We start from the raw sequence: 25,821 nt of genomic DNA, 5'->3' as shown, positions 1-25,821 counted from the left end.
AACTGTCAAAGACTTGATAGAAGTTGGTAGGCTGTTTTCTGAAAACTCTTTTTCGCAGCCATATCTCATATATGATTATACAAGTAAAACTATCAAGACAGTATATATTCACGTATTTTCGCTAATACTTGAAGAATTTATTTCGTCATCCTTTTCGTAGAATCTCTTTTTCTTCCCAGTTCCGTAATTCCAGAAGCCAGCGGTAGGCTGTACCTTTTGGTATACCTTGGTTCCTCGCAACGACATAGACCGGAACTGAGTGGTCGGCTCGAAGAGTCCTGATGAAATTGATTTTGTCAGTTATTGTATACTTTCTTATTCTGCTTGACTGTTGCTCCTTTCCATCTTGCTCTTGAAGGACCCTGTCGGTGTCTTCACCTGCGCTGTTTTCTTCATGTGAACGTTTGTTAGACAGAGCCATAGCCGCCAAAGAATAGGATGAATAAAGTTGGAGAAACCTGACACTTAAAATCAAGCAAATTCAGAAAAAGATATTGACGATGATCGTCTTAGCAGGTTGTATAGCTGATACTGGTTGCAGCAAATTTTTATCAACTGCAATACTAGATGGAGTTCATTACCTCGTGAATAGAAAGTATCTATTTTTCGCAGCCATTTTCTCGTTTATTCAGATACTGACATCAACAGATAATTCAATTGTGCACATGAAGTAATTTCAAGCATCTTCTACAATATTACATTTGTATTCCATATATTAGATTTTGCTCGAAACGAGCTGCTATTAATAAATTAGGTATAGGTGTTTTGAGGAATCCCATCAAACTGATGGTGCTCTAGTAGATTTTTCTTCATCTGCGGAGGGGCTCCTTTTCTTCTTATTTATAATTTGTTGAAACATGAACAAAGCAGAAACAAGCACTCCTAATCCGGCCAAGCCAAAGCCCATATAAAATGCAACTCTTATACCATGTACCGTAGTCTCAAAGCTTGGAGACATATCTTTTGTTTTGTAGTATTCTACAGTGCCTGCAAATCCTAATCCAATGGATATGGAATAGTTGACGACAGTGGCCACTAAGGAAGCAGCTATCCCTTGTTGTGCCGGAGGTAATGCAGAACTAAGAATGATGCAAGCGGCTGGAAAAGACATATCCATACCTATAGGCTGGATGAGCAAACTGACAAACTTCTGTGCCCAAAAAATCTGACCAACAGGTCTTGTTCCCATAAGTACTATCCCAACAAAGAATGCAAGCATAGATAAAAACAACACAAAGGAAGTAGGAAACCTTTGGACCAAGAAAGCTGCAGATATAGCAGCAAGAAATCCAGGTATTATACATGGTAAATTCTTTGTGGCTGCTAGAATAGGAGTGTCCCCGTCAATGACCAAAGACCATCTGTACATATAGAAAAGCCAGATTCCAAAACAGGACCAACCTGCAGCAATACAACCTAACACAGCACCAGTCTCTCCCTTTAACACCGACCTAGGTACCAACGGGTCGATTACACTCTTCTCAATGTAAAAGAAAAGAGCAATTGAAATCAATCCAACTATCATGAGAACATATACATACGGTCTCTCCCAGCCTGCAACAGGTCCCTGATTCCATGCAAAGTTAAATAGAATTAAGCCAGTAACACCTGCAGCAGATCCGAAATAATCGAAGCTTCCTTTTGCAAGTATACCCACTCCTTTTGGAATCACAAAGAATCCGGCAACAGCTATTACAAAGCACACCATTCCACAAACCCAAAATGTCCATGGCCACCAGACAAGCTGAGCAAAAATACCATTAAAAAAGGCTCCAAGGATGAAACCAGTAGGAGCTACAGAACCAAAAAGACACATGCAAAGATTCTTTCTAAATCCCGGAGGATAGTAGCTACCAATCAAAGCGACAGAATTAGGCATTAGAATAGCAGGTCCTATTCCCTGCAAAGCTCGCATGATATCAAACAAGATAGTGGAAGATGAAAACCCTGCAAAACCAGTAGCCAGAGAGAATATCCCGAACCAAAGGTAGCCTAGCACAAACATCAACTTATAACCATGCATATCTCCCAAACGGCCAAATATAAGGATGAAAGTACCAACGGTCAAGGAGTATGAAGCTGTGAACCATGAGATTTCTCCAGGTTTGTCTTGAACCCCAAAAGTACGAGCCACGTATTCAGAATTGTTGACTGTTTGAGACACAGCAGCTTGGGTGAGCAATTGTGTCATACATAGTAGAGAAATGAAGAAACACTCCCTGAAGATGGAAATGTCTTGATAGTTGGGTACAGGATTGGTAAATACTTTCATATCATTGTCGGAGTCGTGAAGACTCGCGACATCTGCTTGCTGTAGATCACCCTCAATCCTGCTGGGAGAGTAGAAATTGTTTTCGCTTCGCAGACTTTCGGTGCTCTCCATTTGTAAATATGAATTGGTTTGGTTTCTGATCATTTGCATTCGGGTTATAGAGAGTCAGCGACCACAGCGCCATTTATACCATCTTTGGGTAACCAGCATATGCTTCAAATTCCAAAACCTTAAGCTACAAGAGGTGAGAGTAATACGAACTATACTGAAACATAACGGGAATAATCTGAAAAAACAAGCTCTTATTGATCATGCACAATGAATTCAAATTGTTGAAATTGTTTCTTTGAAAGTACTTACTAATTCTCTAACGTATTCGCGGCTTTGTATATGCATGGAAAAATGCTTACTGCACGACAAAAGATTCTGGAACCCTCAGTGCATTACATATTTAGCATCAGATAGAACCAATAGGTATTGGTGTGTTATTTCATTAAACTCGTATATTGTGGTGGTGACTGCAGCAATAATGACTACATTCGGAATTTATGTGAATTTCGTGTCTATGAAAAATTTGTCGAAACTGGATTTCGGAGCCTGACCGGCGAAAAACATCGGCTAGGCATTTCTCTTGCAATCACTAGAACGCGGCCTTACGAAGAATTCCGGAAATAAGACAATACTAATTAGTATTGAACAAGTAAGCAAACAACGGAAGCTCAGTAACCTTGAGCCCAATAAAGGTTAAACTCAGGCTCCTACTTTTACGAGAGTCTTGGCCCTTTTCGTGACTCTGTTGGTGCTAGTAGTAGTCAATTTTCTTCTGTTTTCCTGAACCTTTTCTTTCTTAACATCAACTTCTTCTTTCTTGACTTCGGTGTCTTCTATTCTGTTCGTACCATTGTTCAAGTCACCAAGATCAGACGCAAATAGCACCGATTGCGCCCAACCAGCATACTCTCCAAACAAGTCCTTAAAGAAGAGTCTAATCGCATCGTAAGTGACCTTGTTCATAGTCTTCATGTCTTTCTTTCCCTTAAACTTATAGTCCCTTACAGCAATCTGAAACACATGGGTATCCACCGGAACACAATCGTGTTTGTCCAAAGCCATGAGGCAGATACAATCAGCAACTTTTGGACCCACACCCGTTAATTGCAACAAGAAATTGTGGGAGAGCTCATACTCTTCGTTTCTAAGGCTGTTCAATTTCTCTATGGTGATATCAGGAAAACCTTTGTTATCTACAAATTTGACCGCTGTTTGATAAATGTACTTAGCTCTGTAACCAAACCCCAATTCCCTTAAACGAGTCTCTATCTTACTTGAAGATGCTAATTTTTCAGCACTTGGAAACGAATGATACTGCACTCCATCATGTTCGTTGATATAGTCTCCGAACTCCAGACACAAACTGTCACACATCTTGGAAATTCTTTTGACATTATTGTTGGAAGAGCAGATAAATGATACGACAGTTTCCCAAGGATCCTGCCGAAGAATCCTAATACCTTTGAATTGCTCAAATGGGGTTAGCTTCGATTTCTTGAATGGCTCGTGCTGGGATGACCAATGGTCGTAGAGATCGACTAAGTTGACAGAAAGATTGAAGTAATCTTTGACAAACTCAAGAGTCTGTTTCTCTGATTCTGCAGTTGATTTTTGTGTAGTCAAGCTCTCTTTCATTAAATGTGAATAATGAAGATACTCTTCATCTTGCTTAAGTAGTACTACTCGATCGTGGATTGCGAAAGACCATACATTATTGATATTCTTCCAGCGAAACGTCTGTCCACAGCGAAGGACCTTAGTTAGACTCAACTCTGCTTCCCGTATAGGTATCTGTCTCCATAATATGTCTACCGTCATTTTTATGTATCCAAATCAGAATAGAAGATCTGAAAAATCGAGATGTCCAATCCAGAAATGAGTCGCGTCTTTTTGGGAAATTAAAAAAGGTATTCCATACAGAGTAATAATTTTCTCCGATAGAAGATAAAGAGATTTTACGATTTACATTTGCGGTGTTTGGTGCAAGCAGACAGTATTTAACATAACAAGAACACGCCATTTCTTACTAGTCATCATACAAGTGTTCAAAGATACTCGCTGTATAACAAATTCTCATACTATGAAAAGTACTAAATATGTAGCAAACACTCACTATGACTGAACCTAAACTTATGAATTGAAGAATACATGACAAATACTCATAAAATAAAATTCATAATTAATACAAATATACTTTTACTTGAGGAAAAACACAAAAACTAATGGAATCGGTCTTCAATCCATGGCTTCGTAGAGCTGGTCGAATTGAAAAGTATTGTACATCCACCATCAATGCCAACATCTACTCTTGCATCTCTACATCGTTGACATCATCATCTGCCGGCTTGACTTTCTCTTCGTTATTTTCTGCTGAAGCTACATCTTCAGTTTCTTCTGCTTTAGCTGAAACAGAGTTTGTATCCTGGGAAGACAACTCTTCTTTATTTCCAGGAACTTCTTGTTCTATAGCTTGCTCAGAATCCTGCGGATCTTCAGCTTCTTCACCACCTTCTTCTTCTTCGTACGACAACGTCTTAGGTTTCCAGACCTCCAACAAATTGTCATCGCCTACACTTGCATATAAGCTCCTTATTTTGGGATGTACATCAAAGTCGTTGACTCTATTAGTGTGACCTCCATGGATAAATCTCAAGCAAGGGTCTATTTTTACAGCGGCTCTTCTTCTTGAGTTTTCATTTCCATCAGGATATGCATATTCCTCCTCCAAATCCTTCAAATCCCACGTTATTATGCGCTTATCCAAACTCCACGATATCAATGTTCTGGGGTCTTCTACATCCCACTTGATACCAGCAACACTGTCATTGTGGCCGAAAAACTTACGTAAAGGAATCTTGTAGTTTCTGATATCGTACAACGACACCACATTGTCCTTTCCTCCAGTTGCGTACAAGGTTTCGATCTCAGGATGGACACTTATAGCCATCTGAATATGTTGGTTTTCCTGCTTGATAACAGGATTGTCACCAGAAGCTCTAGAGTCATGGAATTGAGTTGATGAATCGTCCGAAACAGAGCCAAATATACTGACAAAGTTGGGATTATACGAGATGTCGTTGACGGCTCCATTGTGGCTCTTGAAGAGCTGGATGGGAGTAGAAGGTTTGTCAAGTGACCACAATGCAATCTGCGAATCGTTGGAACCACTGATGAAGCTATCATTTCCAAACCAAGTAAGTGCATAACCCTCAGACTTGTGATACTTGTAGTCGATGACGTCGTTGTTTTCCAAGTCGTAGGAGTGGACAACTCCATCGCTGTTGAAACTCAATACTTTCTTTCCATTTGGAGAGATGTCGAGCTTGTTAATTTCCGAGGTCTGTTTCCATTTAGACAAGATTCTGAAGTCGGAAGTGTCTTCGATAACCAGCGAGGGAACGGTAATGCTGTCAACATCTGGATTCACAGTGGAAAAATCGGGAGCCAATGTACTGGGAATGTTTACAGATCCCAATTTCAAGTAGTTCAGAGAATTGTGTGAAGTATTGGTGCCTATCAAAAACTTGACATTGACAGAGTTCTTGTTATCTGAATAAGTGTAATCAGGAAGCCACTTGATGGCCAAGGATGGATAGTCCAATACATAGGTATGTATGGTGTCGTAAAGAAGCGGAACTGTTTTTTTCCAGATCTTGAATTCTTCGTTGACGACTTTTTCTTTGAGCTGATGCTCTTCCACGATTTCACGTTCGGCCACAGCCAAATCCTTCTGTGTGATAGTCATTGTAAGACCTTTGTAGCGAGAATACAGCAGAGTACAGCTAATTTAGTAGCGACAGTGAAATTTCGCATTTTGCATTTGCATTTCTACGATTCAGATAACAGAATAAACTGTAGTCCTCACAGACTCACAATTACACACACCGACGCATTCTACACAGTAGCTCAGTAATCTACAGCACCAGCAATAACCAAGACCTGGAGCATACAATAAGTGCAACTATGAGTACATATACAATTAGTAGATTAAACGATAAACTGTAGATGTCGTTCTAAATAAACAGCTTTGATAAGCCATTAGGAAAAATTTAGTCTTTCAGATGACCCCTCCACCGAGGTCGGCCACTACGTCTTCCTCCTCAGGCTCATCAAAGAACAGACTAAAGGTGTAGACCGTCCCGTAGATCAAGCAGCCTCCTACAATCGTAAGAACCATAGCAGTCTTGGTGAGAATATGCGAGTGCTCCAACAAAACCGGCAAGTACAACCCGGTCATTACCAAAAAGGCCGACAAAAACTCACCGAACTCCTTGACTACATTTCCAGCAGAAGATGAGCTGGGATCAAAGTTGAAGTCGTAGTCCGACGATGAGGCCACAGCCCTCGTTATGGCTACAGGCAAATGGGCGATCCCAAAAATGATGCCAATGATGATGGGAAACCAATTGCCATAGATTCCTGCCAAAATCACAAGAAGAAACCCCATAGATAGGAGTATGGAGAGACTGATGATCTTGTTCAAAGGATTGGATTTGAACGATTGTGTCGAATTCATATTAAATTTCTAATTTATGACAATAATGAAACCACCAGAAGGTTACAGGGGATGAATAGAGAGCTCCGGATTCTCGGAAACTTGTTGGATGTCGATTCAGTATAGCAGTTGGTAACCTGTACAGCCCAATGATTGTACTCTATACTCCTCTTAAAAAAGTAGGATAGTTTGGTCACGTGATCTACACTCTATAATGGGAAGTAAACGTATATACAGGTCTAGAATTTCTATATGTACGGCTGCAATTCCCTTGGATAAAATTTATTCAAATTTTCAGTATAAAAGAAGAGTTAATATATAAATTATATATTGAAAACAGTCGGAAGCAACAGGAGCTTATATACCCTTGATATACCCCTGTTTTAGTATGGAATTTGTAACATTGCGCCATACTCTGTTTAACAATGAATAAATTCCTTTCTTTCCAAGGAAAGGACGATCCTGCATACTTTCCATCACTCCCCTAAACCTCTACGAACTGAGTTAAGTCTTAGAGGTTTCTAATTCTCTAATGGGCTTTAACCTCTCATCTCCTCTTCCAAGTATGTAGTTCCTGAAAGGTTCGAAGCTCGTATGGCCTAATGGTTTGGTGAAGAAGTCAGCAATATTTTTAACGGATTTAATGTAGCGTAGAATTTTGTTTCCCTTTACATCTTCCATCGTCGGAAGGATCTCCCTGATTGATTTTAGGGTAACATCAATATATCTGCTCTTATGCGTAGTGTTCTGATTATAACACTTGGCAATGACAGCTTGATTGTCTTCCCATATTGTTACTTTCTTGATTGGAAAACCTAGTTCCTTCATCATTCTTTTCATATTAACCGTTTCATCGATTGCAACTCCTAATGCAATTAGTTCACAACTGGCTGACGATTTTGTGATAATCTTCTGTCGTTTTGTTGCCCAACTAACGAGATGACCATTTAAGAATATTGCATTCCCTGTAATCAGTCTCTTGTCGATTTCGGATGGAGCGAATGAAGCATCAGAGTAAACAACAATTGTAAATTCGTCCTCTGGTTCGGGACGATCATAGACTAAGTTTAAATCCATGTTGTCTTTTAGGTAGCGCAAACAGTATATCAACTTCTGTAGATCATTGACGCTTGGTTTGTTTGCTTTTGCTCCTAGTTTGTTTGTGGCGTATGAAATATCGGGTCTGGTATTTCTGCATGCCCATAGTAGCAGCCCGACTCCTTTTTGATAGAGCGTTCTTTCCTTTGCTCCTAGTAGCGCACCAACGTCTTGGTACTCAGAGTCTGGAATGTCGATGTCTTCTTCTGCCAGTTTCGGAGGGGTGTACCGTTTCTTGTCTTTAATCATGGGTATTAATTTTCCGTATTTGCCCATTATATTAAAGTCTTTGAGAAGGTTAGTAATAAACTGCTGTTGTGAAATTGTATATCCAGTTTCGGTCTTCTCAAACTTGATCCCTAAGTATTCACCTAATTTACTTAGGTATTTGAGGTTAAAATGGGTCTCTAATCCATTTCTGAAACTTTTGAGTAACTTGTCCGAGGATGATACCATTATTAGATCATCGACGTATATAGCAACAATGATAATATCGTGCTTAGTTCTCTTATAAAATAAACCTTCAACAACGCTTGAGCTTGTAAATTCTAATTTCTCGATTGTGTCTTTGAGACATATATACCATTCGTAACCGCTTTGTTTAGCACCATATACTGCTTTCTTTAATTTCCAACAATAGTCTTCCTGTAATTCATAACCTTTTGGAGGATATACATACAATGGATGTTCCTCAGGTAACAGTGCATTAAGGTATGCCGACTCAATGTCTAGTTGGTGAATAGCGTAATTTTTGGTGACGGCAATGGATATTAGTATTCGGATTGTTGTAAGATCGACGACTGGGGATGATATTCTCGTCGGGTCAAAATCTCTTCCAGTAACTTGTAGAAATCCACGAACCACGCATCGACTTTTGTGGTCGTTTCCTTTGAAAGTTTCTTTGATGGTGTGCACCCATCTAGTAGTTATTGGTTTGACTCCTTTTGGGATCTTAACAATCTCGTAAGCGTTCAATTCTTTGAACTTTGTGATTTCTCGATCCATGGATTTTTTTCATTCAGGATCTTTATAATCAATTCTATCTATGACAGCAAATAGATTATTATTACCTTTACTATCGGTAACTTCAGTTTCGATATTTTGTTCGCCCTTTATCATATCATTCAAGTATGACTCCCCTAATGGGCAATTCCGCGGATCTGCATTGTTAATTAAGCTAAGCAATGCATTTATGTGTTGTGGACTGGAATCGAAATCTGGTGTCTTCTTCTTTCTTTTTATTATTTCGGAGGTGATCGTTTTTGCTATTTGTGAGCTTTGTGCATCCTTGTCCAATAATGATGCTTTGGTACCTTTCCTCTTACTAATTTTGCCCTTTCCGTGTATTTCAGGTGGGACTTTATTCCATGATTGAGTCTTTCGCGTATCTAGGTTAGACCAATTTTTAGACAGCTCAATTTGTTTGTCTAGTCTTGACTTGGTATGTGATCTTGTATTTTGTGCTGGTGTGGTTGATAAGTCCACCTTTGTTTCCCCTGATAACTCCCCTGAGATTCTATCCTCCTGGGAGTCTAACTGTGAAGTTAACTCTTCAGGATTTGTCGTAGTTGAGTTTAAGTTATGATCTTCGCTCATTTTCGTTCTGGTTTCTTCTATAGCAGTTTTAATGGGGTCAGCAGCGTAATCACGATTGTTATCAACAATTTTACTTTTAGTCTTATGGTCCCTGATCGTTCTAGTGGCTGAAAGTGGAGTTGTATTTACTCCCCCTAATCGTGGTGAGCGCTTAATGTGCTTTCCGTCTACCGAATTACCTTCTTGATCGGTAGGAAATGTTAACGTGTCAGAAGTGAGTTCTTCTATACGCCGTTTGTGTTGAGTGGCTACTTCGGGATGTCTTGTAGAAAGACTTTCGATCGTCATCTGCGAAGAAGATGTATTGCTCAAAGCCTCAGGATTTTGAGGAGATGGCGTCGATGAATTGGTGTCTCCAATGCTGGCTGTCTGGACAGGTGTGTCCCCGTTTTTAAGTAAAGTAGCGTCAAAGATAACCTCTTTATCAGCGATATCGATATGATCAGCAAGTTTGTCTTCAAGTGCATCGAGTACTGTGGCATTATATTGAGCGCTGTCTCTCTGTAACAAATCAAGTGATTGAAAATAATTCTCGATAAATTGTCGTGAATTGAGGAGTTTTGCATTACAATTCGTTATAATTGGGAAATGTTCTGCTTGGACGAGTATTCGGTAGCTATAGTTATCTGTGGCGAAGCCGACGATAGAACCGAAGAAAGCGTGTGGTTCAGTCTTAAGTAAGGGACGGCCATACTTCTCGTATTCTTCTTTCGAAGATGCTTTTATCACAACGTCCATACCGAATGGGACAATAGGACGGTGATATGCGTCTTTATAGTTAAAAAAGACGGCGGCAGGTGTGCGATATTGGAGCAGCTTTCGGGGAGTATTGTTCTTGACGAATGCCGAGTATTCCACGATTTCTTTGAAGAGAGTCAATACTTCATCGTGGCGATCGGGGAAACTTAGTACAACTTTCCGTATATTGGCAAGAATAATGCGATTATGTGATTCTGCCAATCCATTTAGCTCTGGAGAATACGGTGGAATTTGATCGCGTTCGATTCCAAGTTTAAGTAGTTGTTCGTCAGAAGGAAGTTCTATTGCATTATCCGACCGGAAATATGAAATCGATTCACCAGGAAATTTATGGTTCCATAAATTAAGAGTATTTAATACTGTGTCTGCAAGAGACTTGTGATCAGTATATAATAGTTTGGTGTAACCGGTGTAATGATCAATAACGGAAGTGATAAATATTTTTGCAGTAGACTTATTGTATCTCCTAAATTGAAAAGGTCCGATAGTATCGCAACTCACACGTTCAAGTCTGCGCACAGCGGCGCGTTGAGTGTGATGATTGTGTGATGATTGTCTGACAGTAATACTGTTGCAGGTTATACAATTCTTCACAAGATTCTTACTTGACTCAGTGTCGTCAACCGTGATGTGACCTTGCACTTCTAGGTTCAATAGGTTGGTAAGAGCCATATGATTGTACATTAGGTGATGATATACCCAATCATGTGGTCCATTAATATTGAGTTCAAGTTGGGGGATATTGCCAACATCGATATGCTTCTCGTTGAAGAAACGGACTGTGTTCTTCGAGAACAGTACATCCTTATCATTGGCAATATAAAGTCCATCATTTAGTGAACCTAAATAGTGTCTTACTTTGTTGTGAACAAGGTAGAAACCGTCGTCCTCAAAATGGAGGAAATACTTTTGCAATGCGAGTTGGCTGACGGAAACAAGTATAACCGGTATGTTGGGTATATACACAGCGTCTAGCTTAATGTGAAAGGGACTTGCCTCGAGAGTGAAAAATCCTTTCGCAAGAGCATATGCCTGATCTCCATTTGCAGTATTATAAACTTTCTCACGATCAGTAAGATTGTATCTGATATCAGATAAATATGTTAACAGATTAACAACGGTCCGAGTAGCGCCAGAGTCATAGCAGATCCTAGCACGTAACTTCGATTTATGTATTGGTGCGTCATCAACAAAGACTCGGAGATGGTTATTGAGACCACCGGAGCTTTAGTTGTGATTAACATTGTCCGTTTGTCTTCTGTACGATTTCTGGTTATTCTCCAACAGCAGTTTATTTTTAGAATAATTATTATAGTTACTCCTGTCTTTTCTGTGTTTGGAATTCGTTCTTGATTTAGAGGAATCAGATAAAACTTTACCAGAGAAACCAGGTGTACTGATCATTTTCTTTTGGAAAGTGTTGGGGGTAGGGTAATGAAAATTCTCCTTGGTCATAAATTCTTTATAATAGAAATTGGCCGTAGCGGCAGCTATTATACAATTGCCATCGTGTCTTTGGTTACAGTAGTGACTAATGGTGCCATATAGGTCGGAAGGAATACCGTCAATAAATTGAATTATACGGTCATAATCATGCGTGTTTTTGCCTCTCAATTCTGAGACATAGTCTTTACACAGTATATCGATTCGGTAACGTCGTTGCACTTCCTCAAGTATAGACATGGTTTTAGCATCATCTGCATGCGCCGATGTGTACTCAATTAGATCTTCAAGGGTGACAGTATGATCTCGGGTAGCAGCAAGAATACTCAAAGTATTATTGCAATAAGGTGCAATGAGATCATCCTTCCAGCAATCGTAGTAGTATTTAAGTTCATTACCATGGAGTCCAGTTCTGGATTCAAAACTGTTCCAGTCGACTTTGAAGTTTGCTTTAGACAAAGCTTTATAGTCTGGGTCACTGTTTAGTTCCTGAAGGGCCCTGGACCATAGTTCAACGCTGCTATCATTGAGCTTGGGTAATTTTCTCCAAGATTCATGAAAGCGTTTCTGAGACTTTCTAATCGTATCGTTAGTTCTTTCAAATAAATTGAATGTTTTTTCAGCAGAAGGTTTACTTGATTTAAACGATGGAGAGTGTTCAATTTTAGGTGGATCACTGATGTTTACACTTAAGTCATCATCAGCGAGCACCGAACTAGACTCAATACTAGATTGAATAAGATTAATATCACTATTAGTACTCGTAATGGTCGAAGAATCGTCAGTATTTCTCGAAACTCCTTTTCTGTTACCACTTTTCTCGGCAGAAATAAGCGTTAGGATATCATGAATTTGGTTTTGAAGCAGTAGAAACTTAGCCTCAAATTCATCTGATTGTTTCTCAAGCAATTGATTTGCTTGTTCCCTAATCGCTTTTGCGAGAAGACTTGCAGTAATGGGACTGTATGTTTGTTCTTCTGGCAGTTCCGATCTACCAGTCGACAGAGCATTTGTGGAAAAATTGGACATTTGAGATTTATTGATTGGATTCGACTTGACTTTTGACTTCTAATCTCATGGGAAGTAAACGTATATACAGGTCTAGAATTTCTATATGTACGGCTGCAATTCCCTTGGATAAAATTTATTCAAATTTTCAGTATAAAAGAAGAGTTAATATATAAATTATATATTGAAAACAGTCGGAAGCAACAGGAGCTTATATACCCTTGATATACCCCTGTTTTAGTATGGAATTTGTAACATTGCGCCATACTCTGTTTAACAATGAATAAATTCCTTTCTTTCCAAGGAAAGGACGATCCTGCATACTTTCCATCACTCTACCAAAAGTAATGAATAGAATTGAACAGGTATAGACAGATCTTGTGCTAATTATATAATCCATTCAACTACAATTACAACTTCGATAATTCTCTTCCACTTATAGTGCAATTATACAAATGTCATATACCGAAATAACGAAGCCAGAAATTGTGGCTACACCAAAATCTACAAAGAAGCCCTTGGTGCTCCCTCCAGGGTTTGGTCAGGATGGAAAATCTGCTTCAGGTAAGACTAAGAAGGTTCTGTTCAAGAACGGTGATGAGCAGATGGAGGAATTGAAGGTAAAAAAGGCATGGGAGTTGGCAACTGGTCCTGCTAAGTCCATACCGATGAATGCCATCATGAGTTATATGACTGGTAACTCGTTACAGATCATTCCAATGACTATGACATTAATGTTATTGTGGAACCCTTTGAAAGCCATTTTCACAGAAACCAACGACACTTTCAAAGGTTTGATCACTAAGAAAAACTCGTCCAATATATTATTGGCCAAATTGGGATTTGTTTTCTTCCAGTTACTTAACATGTCTATTGGGATCTACAAGTTATATACCATGGGACTCATTCCTAACACAGAGGCAGATTGGCTTGCCTGGAAAGAGTTGAAGTCTTTTGATGAAAGGTTGTCTTTTTATTAGACTATGTACGATGCCATGCGATTCATATATGTATAATACAACAATTAGTTTTCCTTTTGCTATTTTTCTTGTTCCACATCTGTCGTGGTTACAGAAACAGAGTCTTTCTCTCCATTCTCTTTGTCACTCTTTACGTTCTTCTTTTCAGTACCCTTGCCAACTCTACTGTAGATATTAGTATCGTCCTTATTTACACCTTTTTCAAAGATCTGCTGCAAGTTGAACTTATCGTACTTCAAGTAGTTGTTGGCTACACTCATACCAATGGAAGTCTTGTAGCATTCTACCAAGATAATCTTATCGTAGTTCTTCAAGTCTACAGAGTGGCCATGATCTCTACCTACACTTTCTGCAATTGACTTTATGATCTCATCCTTGGGCATGGCATTGAAGTTACGTCTTGACACCTGAATAGCAAATTTGATAGGTTCCTGGCCCTCGGGCTTATGGAAATGTGGAGCAAGCACTCTCAGGGCTAGTTTCTTCAACTCTTCCTTCGTAGGACTCACAGAAAAAGTCACCGGTGTAAGTTTTTGGGTGTATCTCGTATTCTTGATCTTTGATTCGTAACTCTCTTGACATATGCGTTCTACCAACACTTCGGGATCAATAGGACGTCTGGTTTTTATAAAGACAAGACATTCGCAGTCTAACTCGATAGGCTTGAGAAGCTCTTTCTTGGTACCTTTGACTTCCTTCAATCCTTCCAACTCCTTCTGTATCTGTTCTTCTATCGAAAGCTCTTTGTCCTCGTCTTGCTGCCCTTCATCCTCCGAGTTGTCTCCATTCTCTAAGTCAAAATATTCGCCTATCTTCTCTTCAAACAAGTTCATCAACTCTTTTCTACAGGCTTGTTCCTTGTGTCTGTTGCATGTAGCATATACACCAGTAGTATGTGGGTCGATGAAGCCGCTAGCTTTGAACTTCTTGCTCTTTCCACCGCTTCCCTTGTCTCCGGACTTTCTTTTGCCCATTCTAGTAGTGCTTTTTAAGAAATATCTTAGTGAAGAACGAATTCATTTAGTCGTAGATCATGATGGGTCTAATTTTTCACTCCATACTATAAAATATTCGGTGCGACTATGTGGAACATCTCGCCTCGTATATTTATCTCAAAATGAGAATAATTCCGATTCAATAAGAGCTCCTCCACTTTATGTGAGCAGCTCCAGCAATTCAAAGCATGCCCATATCCGATCTACCGGTTGATATCCTCAACCGTGTGATCTTCTTGGGCTCCCTCGAAATCCAAGATATCATCAATTTGTCTCTCACCTGCAAATCGCTTTCTCAATCAAGAAATGGATATGCCTGGAAAACTATATACGACCACCACTGGGGAAATGTTCTAAACGATTACGAATTATATTCCGAGAACTATGTGCCCTACACGTCGTGGCATGACTTGTCAATGCAAATGTTCAAGAAGCAAAAGAAATTGGCTTCAAGGTTGTCGAAGTATTCACCCCGAGGAACTACAAATATAGGCGTATTTCTCGATAAATTTGCCAACGACAATCATTACATTCCTATACTTCAAAACTTGTTTGAGAAACTTGTAGATAAATCAGAGTCTGAATTTGTCTCTTTGGGTGGATCCATAGATATCTCGAAACTATCGCTTCTTGTAAATTTGATAAAGGCACAAACTGTCCGTATAGCGATTGAGCACTTGACACCGATTTCCGTATGTTCCGAACCCAGTGCCTTTAGAGTTGAGGCTATATGTTTCAGAATTGCACTCTTAATGGGTCCCAATCCGAATTTGGTGAGAAACCGAACTATAAAATTGCAGCAGATCAGAAATACTCTCCGTCGGAACTTGCGACCTGAATTGGAGCTACAGAAATTCAAAAGTTTCACATTAATGAATGGCATGAAGGAGGACATCCTTACTTTCAAAGATAGCAGGGCATTTAAGCTATTTGTTAAAAGAGTAATCGAAACCTGCTACTCACATTTTTCCATAAAGACTACTACCCAAATGCCACATTGCCCATCAGACGTAGATACCTACAATCCGTACGATTATTTTGAAGACTTCAACATCTTGAGCTTGTATTCAGATATCTCCAAAGGTTCCAGTTTCGTAGTAATGGCGATCCTTGGACGTGTGATAGAAGAATTCTTGTCAGACTTTCATATAGTCATTAACGAGAAGAGGGTCACCAACTGCCGTGTTACTTTAACAAAGAGTTTCATCCGCATTGGTGATATCCTATGTCTACTAAGACCTACCTACGTGTCCGGGAGATGCTATGAGATTGAGGTGTTCACTGTAAAAGAATTTCTTCTGGTTCTTGCCAGAATGAATCGCCTTAATGAGAGGAACAGTTATATAGACCCTGTGAACGAGAAATACGTAGTCGACTATTTCAAGGACATGAACGTATTTCATTCATTGTCAAATTTCTACAAAGAAAACTACTCAGCAGAACTATGGCTCAGGCCAAATAGTGCTTTTGTCAGTCCCGACGATTTCATGTTCGCAAAGGTACTTTGTCATTTGATTGCTGGACAATATGAACGTGAGAGTAGTGAGATCGACTATGTCTATGACGGAAAGGATCTCAAGCAAGTATTGCTAAAGTCTAACAATTTCATTCACTTGAACACAATATACCAAAACTTTGGCAAATACCAGCCTTCCCTAGTCGAGCACCTCAAGCTCTCTAAGGGGATACCTTCATCGCATTTTTTCGCCAAAGGAATCGACTTGTTAGACAATACTGACGGAGTCATATCCTTTCAAAAAGTAAGAGAGAATACCTGTCCTTGCTTATCGAGTAGTATCTTGAATGGACAAGCTATTTTTCACTCCAGAACATGCGAACCTGCCATTATTTTAGGGAGTAAACAGGATGAGCCCGATTTGCTTTTCACGTTATTGAATAATGGACACTACAGTATTTATAGAAGCGAGTCGGTTAAGCTTACTCGTTTTCCTGTTGGAGATATCACTTTATTCAGGCAGTTACTTGGGGCAATCCGCTTAGATATTCTTGGATTGTTATACTTCGAAGGTATAGAACTTTATGGAGAATTCATCAGATTCTATCCCATTGGTTACTGACTATAGTTGGGCTAAGATAGATTCTGAATTAGAAACGATATTCAATTCTTAAAATGTATATAATAGAAACCTTTGCCCGAGTTATATAATTTATGATTTATGAAATCCAGTGTAGATTGTGTAGGTTAAGTAGCCGTACAAATACATTTCGGTATACCTAGAATAAGCTGCATGCAAATATTCATTTAGAATTTTGCACCCAAATCCGAACATAGTCCGAAAAATCAGACTCACAGAATATGTTGTATTTCTTTTAAATTGACACAGAAGCTACTAATTTAGCACTGCCTATTCCAAAGCCAAATAATGATAGACAATAGACCCTATCACAAGACAGAAGGGCCAGGAAAGTACACAATAGAATTAGGAACCCTTCTCCGTTAGCTATACTGTGCAGTCGGTCATTTTTTCAGATCCAATATGGATAATATGCCAAAATGCGATTCTGCGAATTCTCTGGGGTCAAGAACGAAATGGCCTTTAAAGACAATTCTTTTGAGATAAGTTCATTATTGACTTTATAGAAGAGTTGTCTGTATTACATATACACTTTTCTCTATAAAAGTTATTTAAAAGGTTCTTTCACTTTCATAATAGAATATCAATTTCAGAATGCTCAGAACAAGTCTCCCAAGGCAGATCCTGCTAGCAAGTCGGATTTTTCAGCGGAAATTCCATTCAGTGATTGGTATAGACTTGGGAACTACCAATTCTGCTGTGGCAATTGTGGAAGGTGGAGAAGCAAAGATCTTGGAAAACGAAGAGGGGGGAAGAACCACACCTTCTATAGTATCTTTCTCCAAGCGAGGACAAGATGAGGAAGTTCTAGTAGGATTAGCAGCTAAGAGGCAAGCAGCCATTAACCCGGAAAACACTTTTTTTGCCACCAAGAGACTCATTGGCCGTAAATACGAAGACGACGAAGTCCAACGTGACTTGAAGAATGTTCCCTATAAGATTTTCCCTCATTCTAATGGAGACGCCTGGTTAAGCACTACGTATGGGAAACAGATGTCTCCGCCTCAGATCAGTGCTTTAATCTTGAAGAAAATGAAAGAGGTAGCGGAAAGCAATCTCAGCAAAGATAAGTTACCTATCAAGCATGCTGTAGTGACTGTGCCGGCATATTTCAACGATGCCCAGAGACTGGCTACCAAGAAGTCTGGCAAACTCGTAGGCTTAGACGTATTGCGCGTAGTAAATGAACCTACGGCTGCTGCTTTGGCTTACGGTATAGACAAGAAACAGAGCGACGGAATTGTTGCGGTGTTTGACTTAGGAGGAGGTACGTTTGATATCTCTATCTTGGACATAGAAGACGGCGTATTTGAAGTCAGAGCCACTAATGGAAACACCCATTTGGGAGGTGAGGACTTTGACATCCTTCTCTTGAACTATATCTTGGATACGTTTAAAAAAGAGAACGGCGGACTCGATTTGCTGAATGATAGGTTCGCTGTTCAGAGAATTAGAGAAGCAGCAGAAAAGGCCAAGATCGAGCTTTCTCATGTCAAAGAAACAGAGATCAACATTCCATTCATTGTCAAAGATAAACACATCAGTATCAAGTTGACCGAGGATGAGTTGGATCAAATGTCTTTGCATTTGATCAATAAAACCATCGATCCAGTCAAGAGATGTATTAGAGATGCCGAGTTGAAAATTAAGGATATCGACGAGGTTATTTTGGTTGGTGGAATGACCAGAATGCCAAAATTGAGAAAGGTTGTAGAAGAGTTGTTCAATAAGAAGCCCAACACGGCTGTAAATCCAGACGAAGCAGTTGCTCTTGGTGCGGCTATCCAAGGTGCTGTTTTGTCTGGTCAGATAAAGGATGTGATCTTATTGGATGTGACTCCCTTGTCTTTAGGTATAGAAACTTACGGTGGTATTTTCAGTCCATTAATTCCCAGAAACTCGGCGGTGCCTGTAAAGAAAGAACAGATATTTTCGACTGCTGTAGACGGACAAACTGGTGTGGAAATTAGAGTATACCAGGGCGAAAGATCTCTTGTCAAAGACAACAAATTGATAGGAAACTTCAAATTATCCAATATTCCTCTTGGGCCCAAGGGTACTCCACAAATAGCCGTCAACTTTCAAATTGATGCTGATGGAATCATCAATGTAACAGCCACTGATAAGACACCATATCCCAAAGACCTGGAGTTCTATAATAAGCCTAACACTGTTTCCATCCAGGTTTCAGGCGAAACCGGACTTTCAGAAGAAGAAGTAAAGCGTATTCTAGAGGAAAGCGAGAAGAACAAACTTCTTGACGAAAAGCTTCGGAAATACTACGAACATGCTTCAAGAGCTGAAATATTATGCACCGACACAGACAATGCGCTTGCCCAATTTGGAGAATTGATGGAACAGATAGAAAGAGAGTCGATATCGGCTAAGAAAGATGCCATCAGAGTCAAGATCAATGATATCAGAGAGAATAAAATTCTTCACGACCCTGTTGTTCTCAATGAAGAGGTCAATGCCATGCAAAACGAATGTCTCCAGGCAATTAGAAAAGTAGCTGCCAAGCAACAGGAACAGCAGAAGAATGTATAATTTAAATAGGTATACTTGTACATAGTTAAGTAGACCAGTCTACGATGCACCATCTTTTGTTGGCGCCATACATTCAATAGATACATTTTATTGATACTTTCTTGGATACATACTTTCGTCTCTTTGTTCACTTTATTGCAATGCTGTAAGTTCAACGTATGAATTTTTTTGGATTCTGTAAATTTTATGCATTCTTCGTTACATTGATTCTTGCATTCTTCAATTCTTTACATCAATCTTCGGATACATTCTATTGTACACTTTTCTATACTATTTATTCGTCAGTTTCCATTCTGTCGTCTGTCGATGGAGCAGGTGCATCGTTTCCAGAAGCAGCGTCGGTAGAAGCTGCACCAGTACCAGTAGTGGATGTTACAGCTTCATCGGTAGCAGCGGTTTCTTCGGCAACCTCTTCATCGGCTCCGTCGTCCTCTTCTCTGTTTCTTGCATTCGACACCGAGTCCAACTTGTCCAACCATTGTTGGACGTCTTCATCATCATATATGGTGAAGTCTATGTCCTTACCGACTACACTCACAGATGTATTCTTGAATGTCAATTCCACATCTTGCGACAAAGTGTCTCTCAATGCGTTCAATCCGTGTACAATCAACAGCTCTACGGTGTCGCTTTCGCGGATGGTGTCCAAATTTCTTTCCAAATATGTTCTGGCTGCTTGAGATCTTGCCCCAATGGCAGCTCCATAGTATTCCAACACAGATCCAGAAGGTTGGAACTCATAAAGATGTGCCCCGGTCTCGTCGTAGCCTGAAACCAACAACCCCACTCCGTACGGTCTAGATCCGTACGACTGGGTGTTCTCCTGGGCCTTATCAGCAATTGACAAAACAGCTTTCGAAGTCAGCAATGGTCTGTTGAAAATCATTCTAGAAGACATGGCCTGCTTTCTCAAGTAGTTCGATAATACTCTTGCATCAGGGGCCAAACCAGCCAATGCAATTCCCATATGGGTATCCACCTTGATGATCTTCTTCTGGTAGGAACCCAATTCCTCCGCATTACGCTTCAATGCCACCAACACAACATGGTTCTTCGACGAGAGTCCCACAGCTGCACTACCCTGTTTAATTGCCTCTAAGGCATATTCTACCTGGAACAACCTGCCGGTAGGAGAGTATGTTACGGAGTCGTTGTCGTAGTTGTTTCTGAACATTGTGGTGAAAATAGAGTGGAATCAGAAAAAAGCAGGCAAAAAGCCAAAAATATGATAGAGCGTAGATGAATACTCTTTGATTCTTCCTATTCTTCACTTTCACTTTTCAGTTAATCTCAGATCGCCACTGGAGAGCATGGGGTCAAGTGCAGTTGATCATGTGACTTCAAGACTTCCAAGATTGTGAGTTACAATACGAGATAGCTATAGTATGAATTACATACATAATGCATTATGTGTATTTTATATATATTTTCATTCAGGTCAACGCGTGAAGTTTATCAAGCGTATATCCATCATTTAACGACATCAACTGGTTAAAGTCGGAGTTCAGAAGCTGTGTCTTCAACGACATAATCGTCTCTTTCAAGTACTCCAAAAGATTGGTCTTGTACACAGGATCCATCTTTTCAAGTAAGAGCCCATATCTGTTCTTCTCACCATGAGGCTTGATATCGGGATCCAAGTAGGCATAGTCGTCAATGTCCTCGTATGTGAAGTCCAGATTGTAGGCCTCGCAGCTTCCGTTGTCGTTTTCTTTTATTTCTTCCAAGAAGTAAAAGGTTCTTTTCACCACCTCGGCCAGGATCTCCAATGCTACCTTAATATTCTTTGGTACACCATATGCAGTTAATGATAAGAGCGCCATCAAGTTAACCTTCTTGTTACGTGGGTTTCCGTTGTTGTTGTAGTACTGGAGCCAGGTCTTGAAGAATTTCTCTACGTCTACTGAAGCAATATCCAACATTCTGAAAAACACCTCTGGCGAGTTCTTAGCCAATCTGGAGAGAACCAAGTAGATCTTGGTGCACAAGATGATACTCTGATTATCGTCTAGAACGTAATCAATCATGGCGCTAAATAATCCACTGGTAAGAAGATTGTTGATAAAGGACTCGTTAGAAGAGTTCTCTAGCAACAATATGTCTAAAAGGGATACAAACACAGCAAAGGCATCGTCTCTCATCTTGGGCAAGTAACCAGCCAAGACCCTGAACAATTCCAACGAAATCTTGTTAGAAAACAACTCTGGTGCGTACAATGAATAACTTCTCAAAATTGATAAAATCGTTGGAAGAATTTCAGTAGAGTTTAAAAGTCCACTTGGAATTAGTTCAAAGAGTTCCATGATCTGGTTATTGTTCAATTGTGACTGAGGACAGTACTTCAACAAAGACAACCACAAGTCGTAGCCGTCCTCGGACAAAAGCGAATATAATTCAGAAGATTCAGAACAACAGCTGTTTACCAATGGAAGTGCAATGGCATGCGTCTCGGCTGAGTTCTCGTTCAATGAGATTGTTAAACTTTTCAAGGCTCGTAACAACGAATTTTTGATAATGGGTTCGTTGTCAACAGAGCTGGATTCCCAGTATCTCGGTATGATTCTAAGAATATCTATCAATGTTTGGTAGTCCATCAAAGGATTGCATCTTTCAATCAAGACTGCCAAAGTGTTAAATATGTATAATTTCGATTCCGTAAGTTTCATTTCGTTTAATAAATTAAGGAGCAATTTGACAAAGTCGTTCAAGAATGGTTGGAAGTCGTGTTTGTTGAAATCCCAATCATTCACAATAGCTCTGAGCGTTTGAATGGAGGCAATTTTGACAACCTTATCGTTGATCTGATTGGTAGGCTGCAAGAAGTTGAGTAATAGCTTGTATATATCGATCCTACTTTCTCTCGAACATTGCACAGACACCCATTCACCAATGATCAAACAGATTCTTCTCTTCAAGATCTTGTTCTCAACTAGGTCGTTCTTTAGGCCCTCTGGAATGAATACCTCGTGTAATAGGTTATCAAAATTGACACTGTTAGCAATGGCACTCGAAGACAATTGGAAAGTGCAAAGGATGGCATCCTTCATCAAGATTCTATCCACGGATTCATTCTCCACAAGTCCATAGGAGATCTTATTGATCACATAGCCCGTAAGAGTATCCAGGAAGTATCTAATCAAGTCTTGATAGAAGTTTTCAGCACATGGACGTATCTGATATTCCCAACTGGTAGACAATTCTTCGTTGACCCATTCTTCTGGTTCTAAGAGCCAACCTTCCAAGTCCGAAGGTTTCAAACGAAGATACCAATTTATTACCAATTCACACAAATGCTGAATTACGTCTGGGGTGAAGAAATCTTTGGTCAACTTCTCGATGGCACTGGATACTTCTACTTTATCATTTCTTTGTTTCAAAGTGATAGCACCTTTTTTGAAAATGTAAGCCATAATTTTCTTCAAGATTACGAAACCTTTCAATGCAAGTATTTCCCAGAAGTCGTTTTCTTCGGAGCTGTTATAGATGAACTCCGCTCTCTGCTCTAACAACGTGAGGAAAGTAGTCAAGATCTTCTGCGAGCTGGGCAATAAGACAAAACTTGTAGGATTGTTGTTGATTATGGTTACATACAATTTGCAGTAGCATTTGACGTATCTTTCCAACAAATCTGAGGAGTATTTGTCATGTTCTTGTATCAACAGCTGCAAATGGTCAACTGTAGAGGCAAGAAATTCAGAAACATCTTGGTTTTTATGTGGCTGTTCGAATCCTTCAGGAATGATACGTCTCAAGTTCTTCAAACAGAGATAACAGATTTCCATCAAACTGAGATCCAAACTCTGTGTCCAGCCTTGAAAGAACTTTTGGTACAATTTGATCAAGATGGTAACTATTATGGGTGCCTTGCTTTGCATGGCATGTCTAGCACGGCCAATTCGCACCATTGATATAGTCTTGATAATTCTATTTAGGATTATCAACATGTTATTGGTAGAAATCAAGTCGTTGGATTTGAACACGAATTCGTCCAAACTCTTGGCAATGTCATCGAGAAGCGTTGGCCATTCACTGGGGAAATCAAACCTGGCTATTTTGGACACGGAATGGGCATTCTGGACGGTTAACTGGTTGTTCTGTTCATGAAGCAAGTAGAAAACTCGGGACCGGATTTGCACTTTTTCCTCTTTCGAGATAGCATACTGCCTGGAAGACCGCCAGTACTTGTCAATTCCGTTTTTGAAACAGATAATAGCCAACCACCGGATCTGCAATGGGACCTCTGTCTTTAAATATATTTCCTGAAGCAAGTAATGGTAGCCAGAAGAGACTTCCCATTTTTTCAATTGCGCTTCAGCATTCTGCTGTTCGAGGTTCCGCTCAGAACCGCTGGCTAACGTGAGCACAGTCAACAAGTTCCCTGAAGACAATTCCATGGTGAGGCTGTAAGGTCAGGCCCTTAATATTCTAGCAAGTCTCTCGTTAATTAGAAGTTTTCAATGCTGCGACTGACCCCAACTGATGGGATGACCGGTGTATGCACTACCGAATAGTTTACTCTAGGAGCAACTAATGGCTCGATATGGTTTGTAACCTGAGCCCTACTTACTGTCTGGTACCAATTGTTATGTAATTATGCTAGTTAGCATTGTAATACTGGACATTAGGTCATTCTATGTAACAATCATACACACTCGTAAAATTATCGAAAAGTTATTTTGAGTCTTTTTTGTACTGTACCTGTTCAAGCGTCTCTTTAATCTGTTGTTCATGTCCATCTCTTGGACTCGTCTCCTTCATCCCAACGTTTTTCTTCGTAGCCCAATTCCTTTTTCACCCTCGACACGATTTCTGGGTTTCCCATATTCTTGCCCAAGTTGTCACTGATCTTGATGGAGTCATATCCACCGGCATTCTTTAACTTAATGACAATATTGAGAGGAGCAGACTTGGCGTATGGTTCCACTGTAGACTTGAAATCGTTTGTGAAGAATGTTCCAATACCAAAAGTAGCCATTAAGCCCAATTCGTCCGACTTTTGCTTGTATTTAAAGCACTTCTCGATATTCAATGAGTCGCTAAAACAGATGATCTTGGAGAAATCGGCGTACCCCAATTTCTTGTAGTGAGCAGCAATCTTCTCTGCGTATACTTCTGGGTCTCCAGAGTCTTGTCTTACTCCAGTGTAGTAATCAGAGTATGGCTTGTTGAAGACTTTAAGATATGATTCCGTTCCAAACGTGTCTGTGAGGGCAAGTCCAGCATTTTTTGGGCCAAAAGTATCGATCCAATAGTCCATGGCTAGCTTGTTGGCATTGGTATAGTCCTGGCTGACAGAAGCAGTACCCATGAACCATTCATGAGCTACAGTCCCAATAGGAGCCAAGTCGTAGTTCTTGGCCAATAGCACATTAGAAGTACCCAACAAAAGATGCTTTTGCTCTGGGTGTGCTAAAGAGTATTCTTTTAAAGACTTAACGACTATATCCTGAGTTCTGAACGATCTTCTACGTCTAGTTCCAAACTCGCTGAAAAGACAGTTGTGAGCAAACAATCGAGAACACTTGAGCTTGGCCAATTCGTCCTGGCCATCGTAGGTCCAGTTGGTGTCAACAAACTTAAAGTAGGCTTCTGAAAGCAATGCCAAAACTGGAATCTCGTAAAGGATTGTTTCATCCCAGTTACCTGCGATTTCAAGCTGGAAATCGGCAAGTTCGTCCTTTCCATCGTTGTAATACTTAACCTGCGTAGCTGGGTCTAACTTGAACGTCTTCAAGTATGCGAAGTACTCCTCCGGCAATTGTGGTAATGTCTTTTTCAAGTATCCAATCTCTTCTCCCGTGAATCGCAACTCCGCCAACAAGCTGACTTGCTTCTTCAACCAGGCGATAGAAGCCTCATTGAAAACCATCGAAGGCGTACGGTTGGTGTATTTGTATGTTACTGGCGTATTCTTGAAATGCTTGTTGACCGCAGCATGCATGTACAACTTGTATAAGTCTGTATCCAAGAGGGATGTGATGGCAGCGGGCTCTTTCAATGTCATGGTAGGCTGTGATGTGGAGATATGTTGAATAGGTTGTGGTTTCAAATTTTGAATTTGCCTGAAAATCAATTAAATATATATTTTTTTCCGATAACGCACGCTTCATAAACCGATCGATAGTGCGACCCCGAGATTTCCCGTACTGTAAAGCAACTAAATGACTAATAGAGTCTAAATGCGAAGGGGAATGGGAATGTGAAATTGCAATTGTTACACGAATTTGGCCAAGCGAAGTTATTCGGACTTCAGGAGAACGCTTTCTGGATTCATTAATTAGCACAGTCAGTCAGCAGTCAGCAGTCTTCTGGTTTCAGTGGGGGTTATTTTCCGACTGCCCCTCTGGATAGCACTCTAGCACCAGAAATGCGGCTCACCAATTGAAGATCCAATCCCATATTCGCTTGGAACACTCATGAGGAGCTTCGTTGCCGCAGTTAGTCATCCTAACGGACAAAAGGAATTTACCGAAGAAATCAT

General features: G+C 40.0%; 12 protein-coding genes across 12 annotated transcripts; 3 read left to right on the top strand and 9 right to left on the bottom strand. All coding sequences in view use genetic code 12, as the record gives it.

Annotated features, from left to right (window-relative positions):
• Positions 1–778: 778 nt before the first annotated feature.
• Positions 779–2,272, bottom strand: ATR3 (multidrug-resistance type transporter; the record flags this gene model as incomplete). Its single annotated transcript, XM_001382498.1, has 1 exon — positions 779–2,272. One exon carries the CDS (start codon positions 2,270–2,272, stop codon positions 779–781), a length of 1,494 nt encoding a protein of 497 aa, XP_001382535.2.
• Positions 2,273–3,022: 750 nt separating this feature from the next.
• Positions 3,023–4,141, bottom strand: OGG1 (8-oxoguanine DNA glycosylase; the record flags this gene model as incomplete). The annotated part of the gene is made up of 2 exons (XM_001382497.1): positions 3,023–3,063; positions 3,172–4,141. The coding sequence occupies 2 exons, from the start codon at positions 4,139–4,141 to the stop codon at positions 3,023–3,025; spliced, it is 1,011 nt and encodes a 336-aa protein (XP_001382534.2).
• A 721-nt stretch (positions 4,142–4,862) lies between these two features.
• HAT3 (subunit of histone acetyltransferase) lies at positions 4,863–6,068 on the bottom strand (the record flags this gene model as incomplete). Its single annotated transcript, XM_001382496.1, has 1 exon — positions 4,863–6,068. A coding segment is annotated over one exon (1,206 nt), but the record flags the coding sequence as incomplete, so codon positions are not given.
• Positions 6,069–6,380: 312 nt separating this feature from the next.
• Positions 6,381–6,839, bottom strand: PICST_41822 (predicted protein; the record flags this gene model as incomplete). The annotated part of the gene is made up of 1 exon (XM_001382495.1): positions 6,381–6,839. One exon carries the CDS (start codon positions 6,837–6,839, stop codon positions 6,381–6,383), a length of 459 nt encoding a protein of 152 aa, XP_001382532.2.
• Positions 6,840–11,498: 4,659 nt separating this feature from the next.
• Positions 11,499–12,743, bottom strand: PICST_29964 (predicted protein; the record flags this gene model as incomplete). Its single annotated transcript, XM_001382494.1, has 1 exon — positions 11,499–12,743. The coding sequence occupies one exon, from the start codon at positions 12,741–12,743 to the stop codon at positions 11,499–11,501; it is 1,245 nt and encodes a 414-aa protein (XP_001382531.2).
• A 384-nt stretch (positions 12,744–13,127) lies between these two features.
• On the top strand, positions 13,128–13,744 carry PICST_88102 (predicted protein). The gene has a single exon (XM_001383047.1). The coding sequence runs from the start codon at positions 13,178–13,180 to the stop codon at positions 13,700–13,702; it is 525 nt and encodes a 174-aa protein (XP_001383084.2). The 5' UTR covers positions 13,128–13,177; the 3' UTR covers positions 13,703–13,744.
• Positions 13,745–13,884: 140 nt separating this feature from the next.
• PICST_12788 (predicted protein) lies at positions 13,885–14,676 on the bottom strand (the record flags this gene model as incomplete). The annotated part of the gene is made up of 1 exon (XM_001382493.1): positions 13,885–14,676. A coding segment is annotated over one exon (792 nt), but the record flags the coding sequence as incomplete, so codon positions are not given.
• A 209-nt stretch (positions 14,677–14,885) lies between these two features.
• PICST_29961 (predicted protein) lies at positions 14,886–16,775 on the top strand (the record flags this gene model as incomplete). The annotated part of the gene is made up of 1 exon (XM_001383046.1): positions 14,886–16,775. The coding sequence occupies one exon, from the start codon at positions 14,886–14,888 to the stop codon at positions 16,773–16,775; it is 1,890 nt and encodes a 629-aa protein (XP_001383083.2).
• A 499-nt stretch (positions 16,776–17,274) lies between these two features.
• On the top strand, positions 17,275–19,433 carry SSC1.1 (Nuclear-encoded mitochondrial protein member of the heat shock protein 70 (HSP70) family). The gene has a single exon (XM_001383045.1). It carries the CDS (start codon positions 17,388–17,390, stop codon positions 19,338–19,340), a length of 1,953 nt encoding a protein of 650 aa, XP_001383082.2. The 5' UTR covers positions 17,275–17,387; the 3' UTR covers positions 19,341–19,433.
• Positions 19,434–19,614: 181 nt separating this feature from the next.
• On the bottom strand, positions 19,615–20,514 carry PICST_55136 (predicted protein; the record flags this gene model as incomplete). Its single annotated transcript, XM_001382492.1, has 1 exon — positions 19,615–20,514. The coding sequence occupies one exon, from the start codon at positions 20,512–20,514 to the stop codon at positions 19,615–19,617; it is 900 nt and encodes a 299-aa protein (XP_001382529.2).
• Positions 20,515–20,740: 226 nt separating this feature from the next.
• PICST_87941 (predicted protein) lies at positions 20,741–23,734 on the bottom strand (the record flags this gene model as incomplete). Its single annotated transcript, XM_001382491.1, has 1 exon — positions 20,741–23,734. The coding sequence occupies one exon, from the start codon at positions 23,732–23,734 to the stop codon at positions 20,774–20,776; it is 2,961 nt and encodes a 986-aa protein (XP_001382528.2). The 3' UTR covers positions 20,741–20,773.
• Positions 23,735–23,915: 181 nt separating this feature from the next.
• Positions 23,916–25,349, bottom strand: NPT1 (nicotinate phosphoribosyltransferase). The gene has a single exon (XM_001382490.1). The coding sequence runs from the start codon at positions 25,342–25,344 to the stop codon at positions 24,067–24,069; it is 1,278 nt and encodes a 425-aa protein (XP_001382527.1). The 5' UTR covers positions 25,345–25,349; the 3' UTR covers positions 23,916–24,066.
• Positions 25,350–25,821: the final 472 nt, after the last annotated feature.

The sequence above is a fragment of the Scheffersomyces stipitis genome, chromosome 2 (genome assembly GCF_000209165.1).
Source record: "Scheffersomyces stipitis CBS 6054 chromosome 2, complete sequence".
NCBI lineage: Eukaryota > Fungi > Ascomycota > Pichiomycetes > Serinales > Debaryomycetaceae > Scheffersomyces > Scheffersomyces stipitis.
Note: the sequence above shows the minus strand (reverse complement) of the source record. Positions and strands in the feature narration are given on the sequence as shown.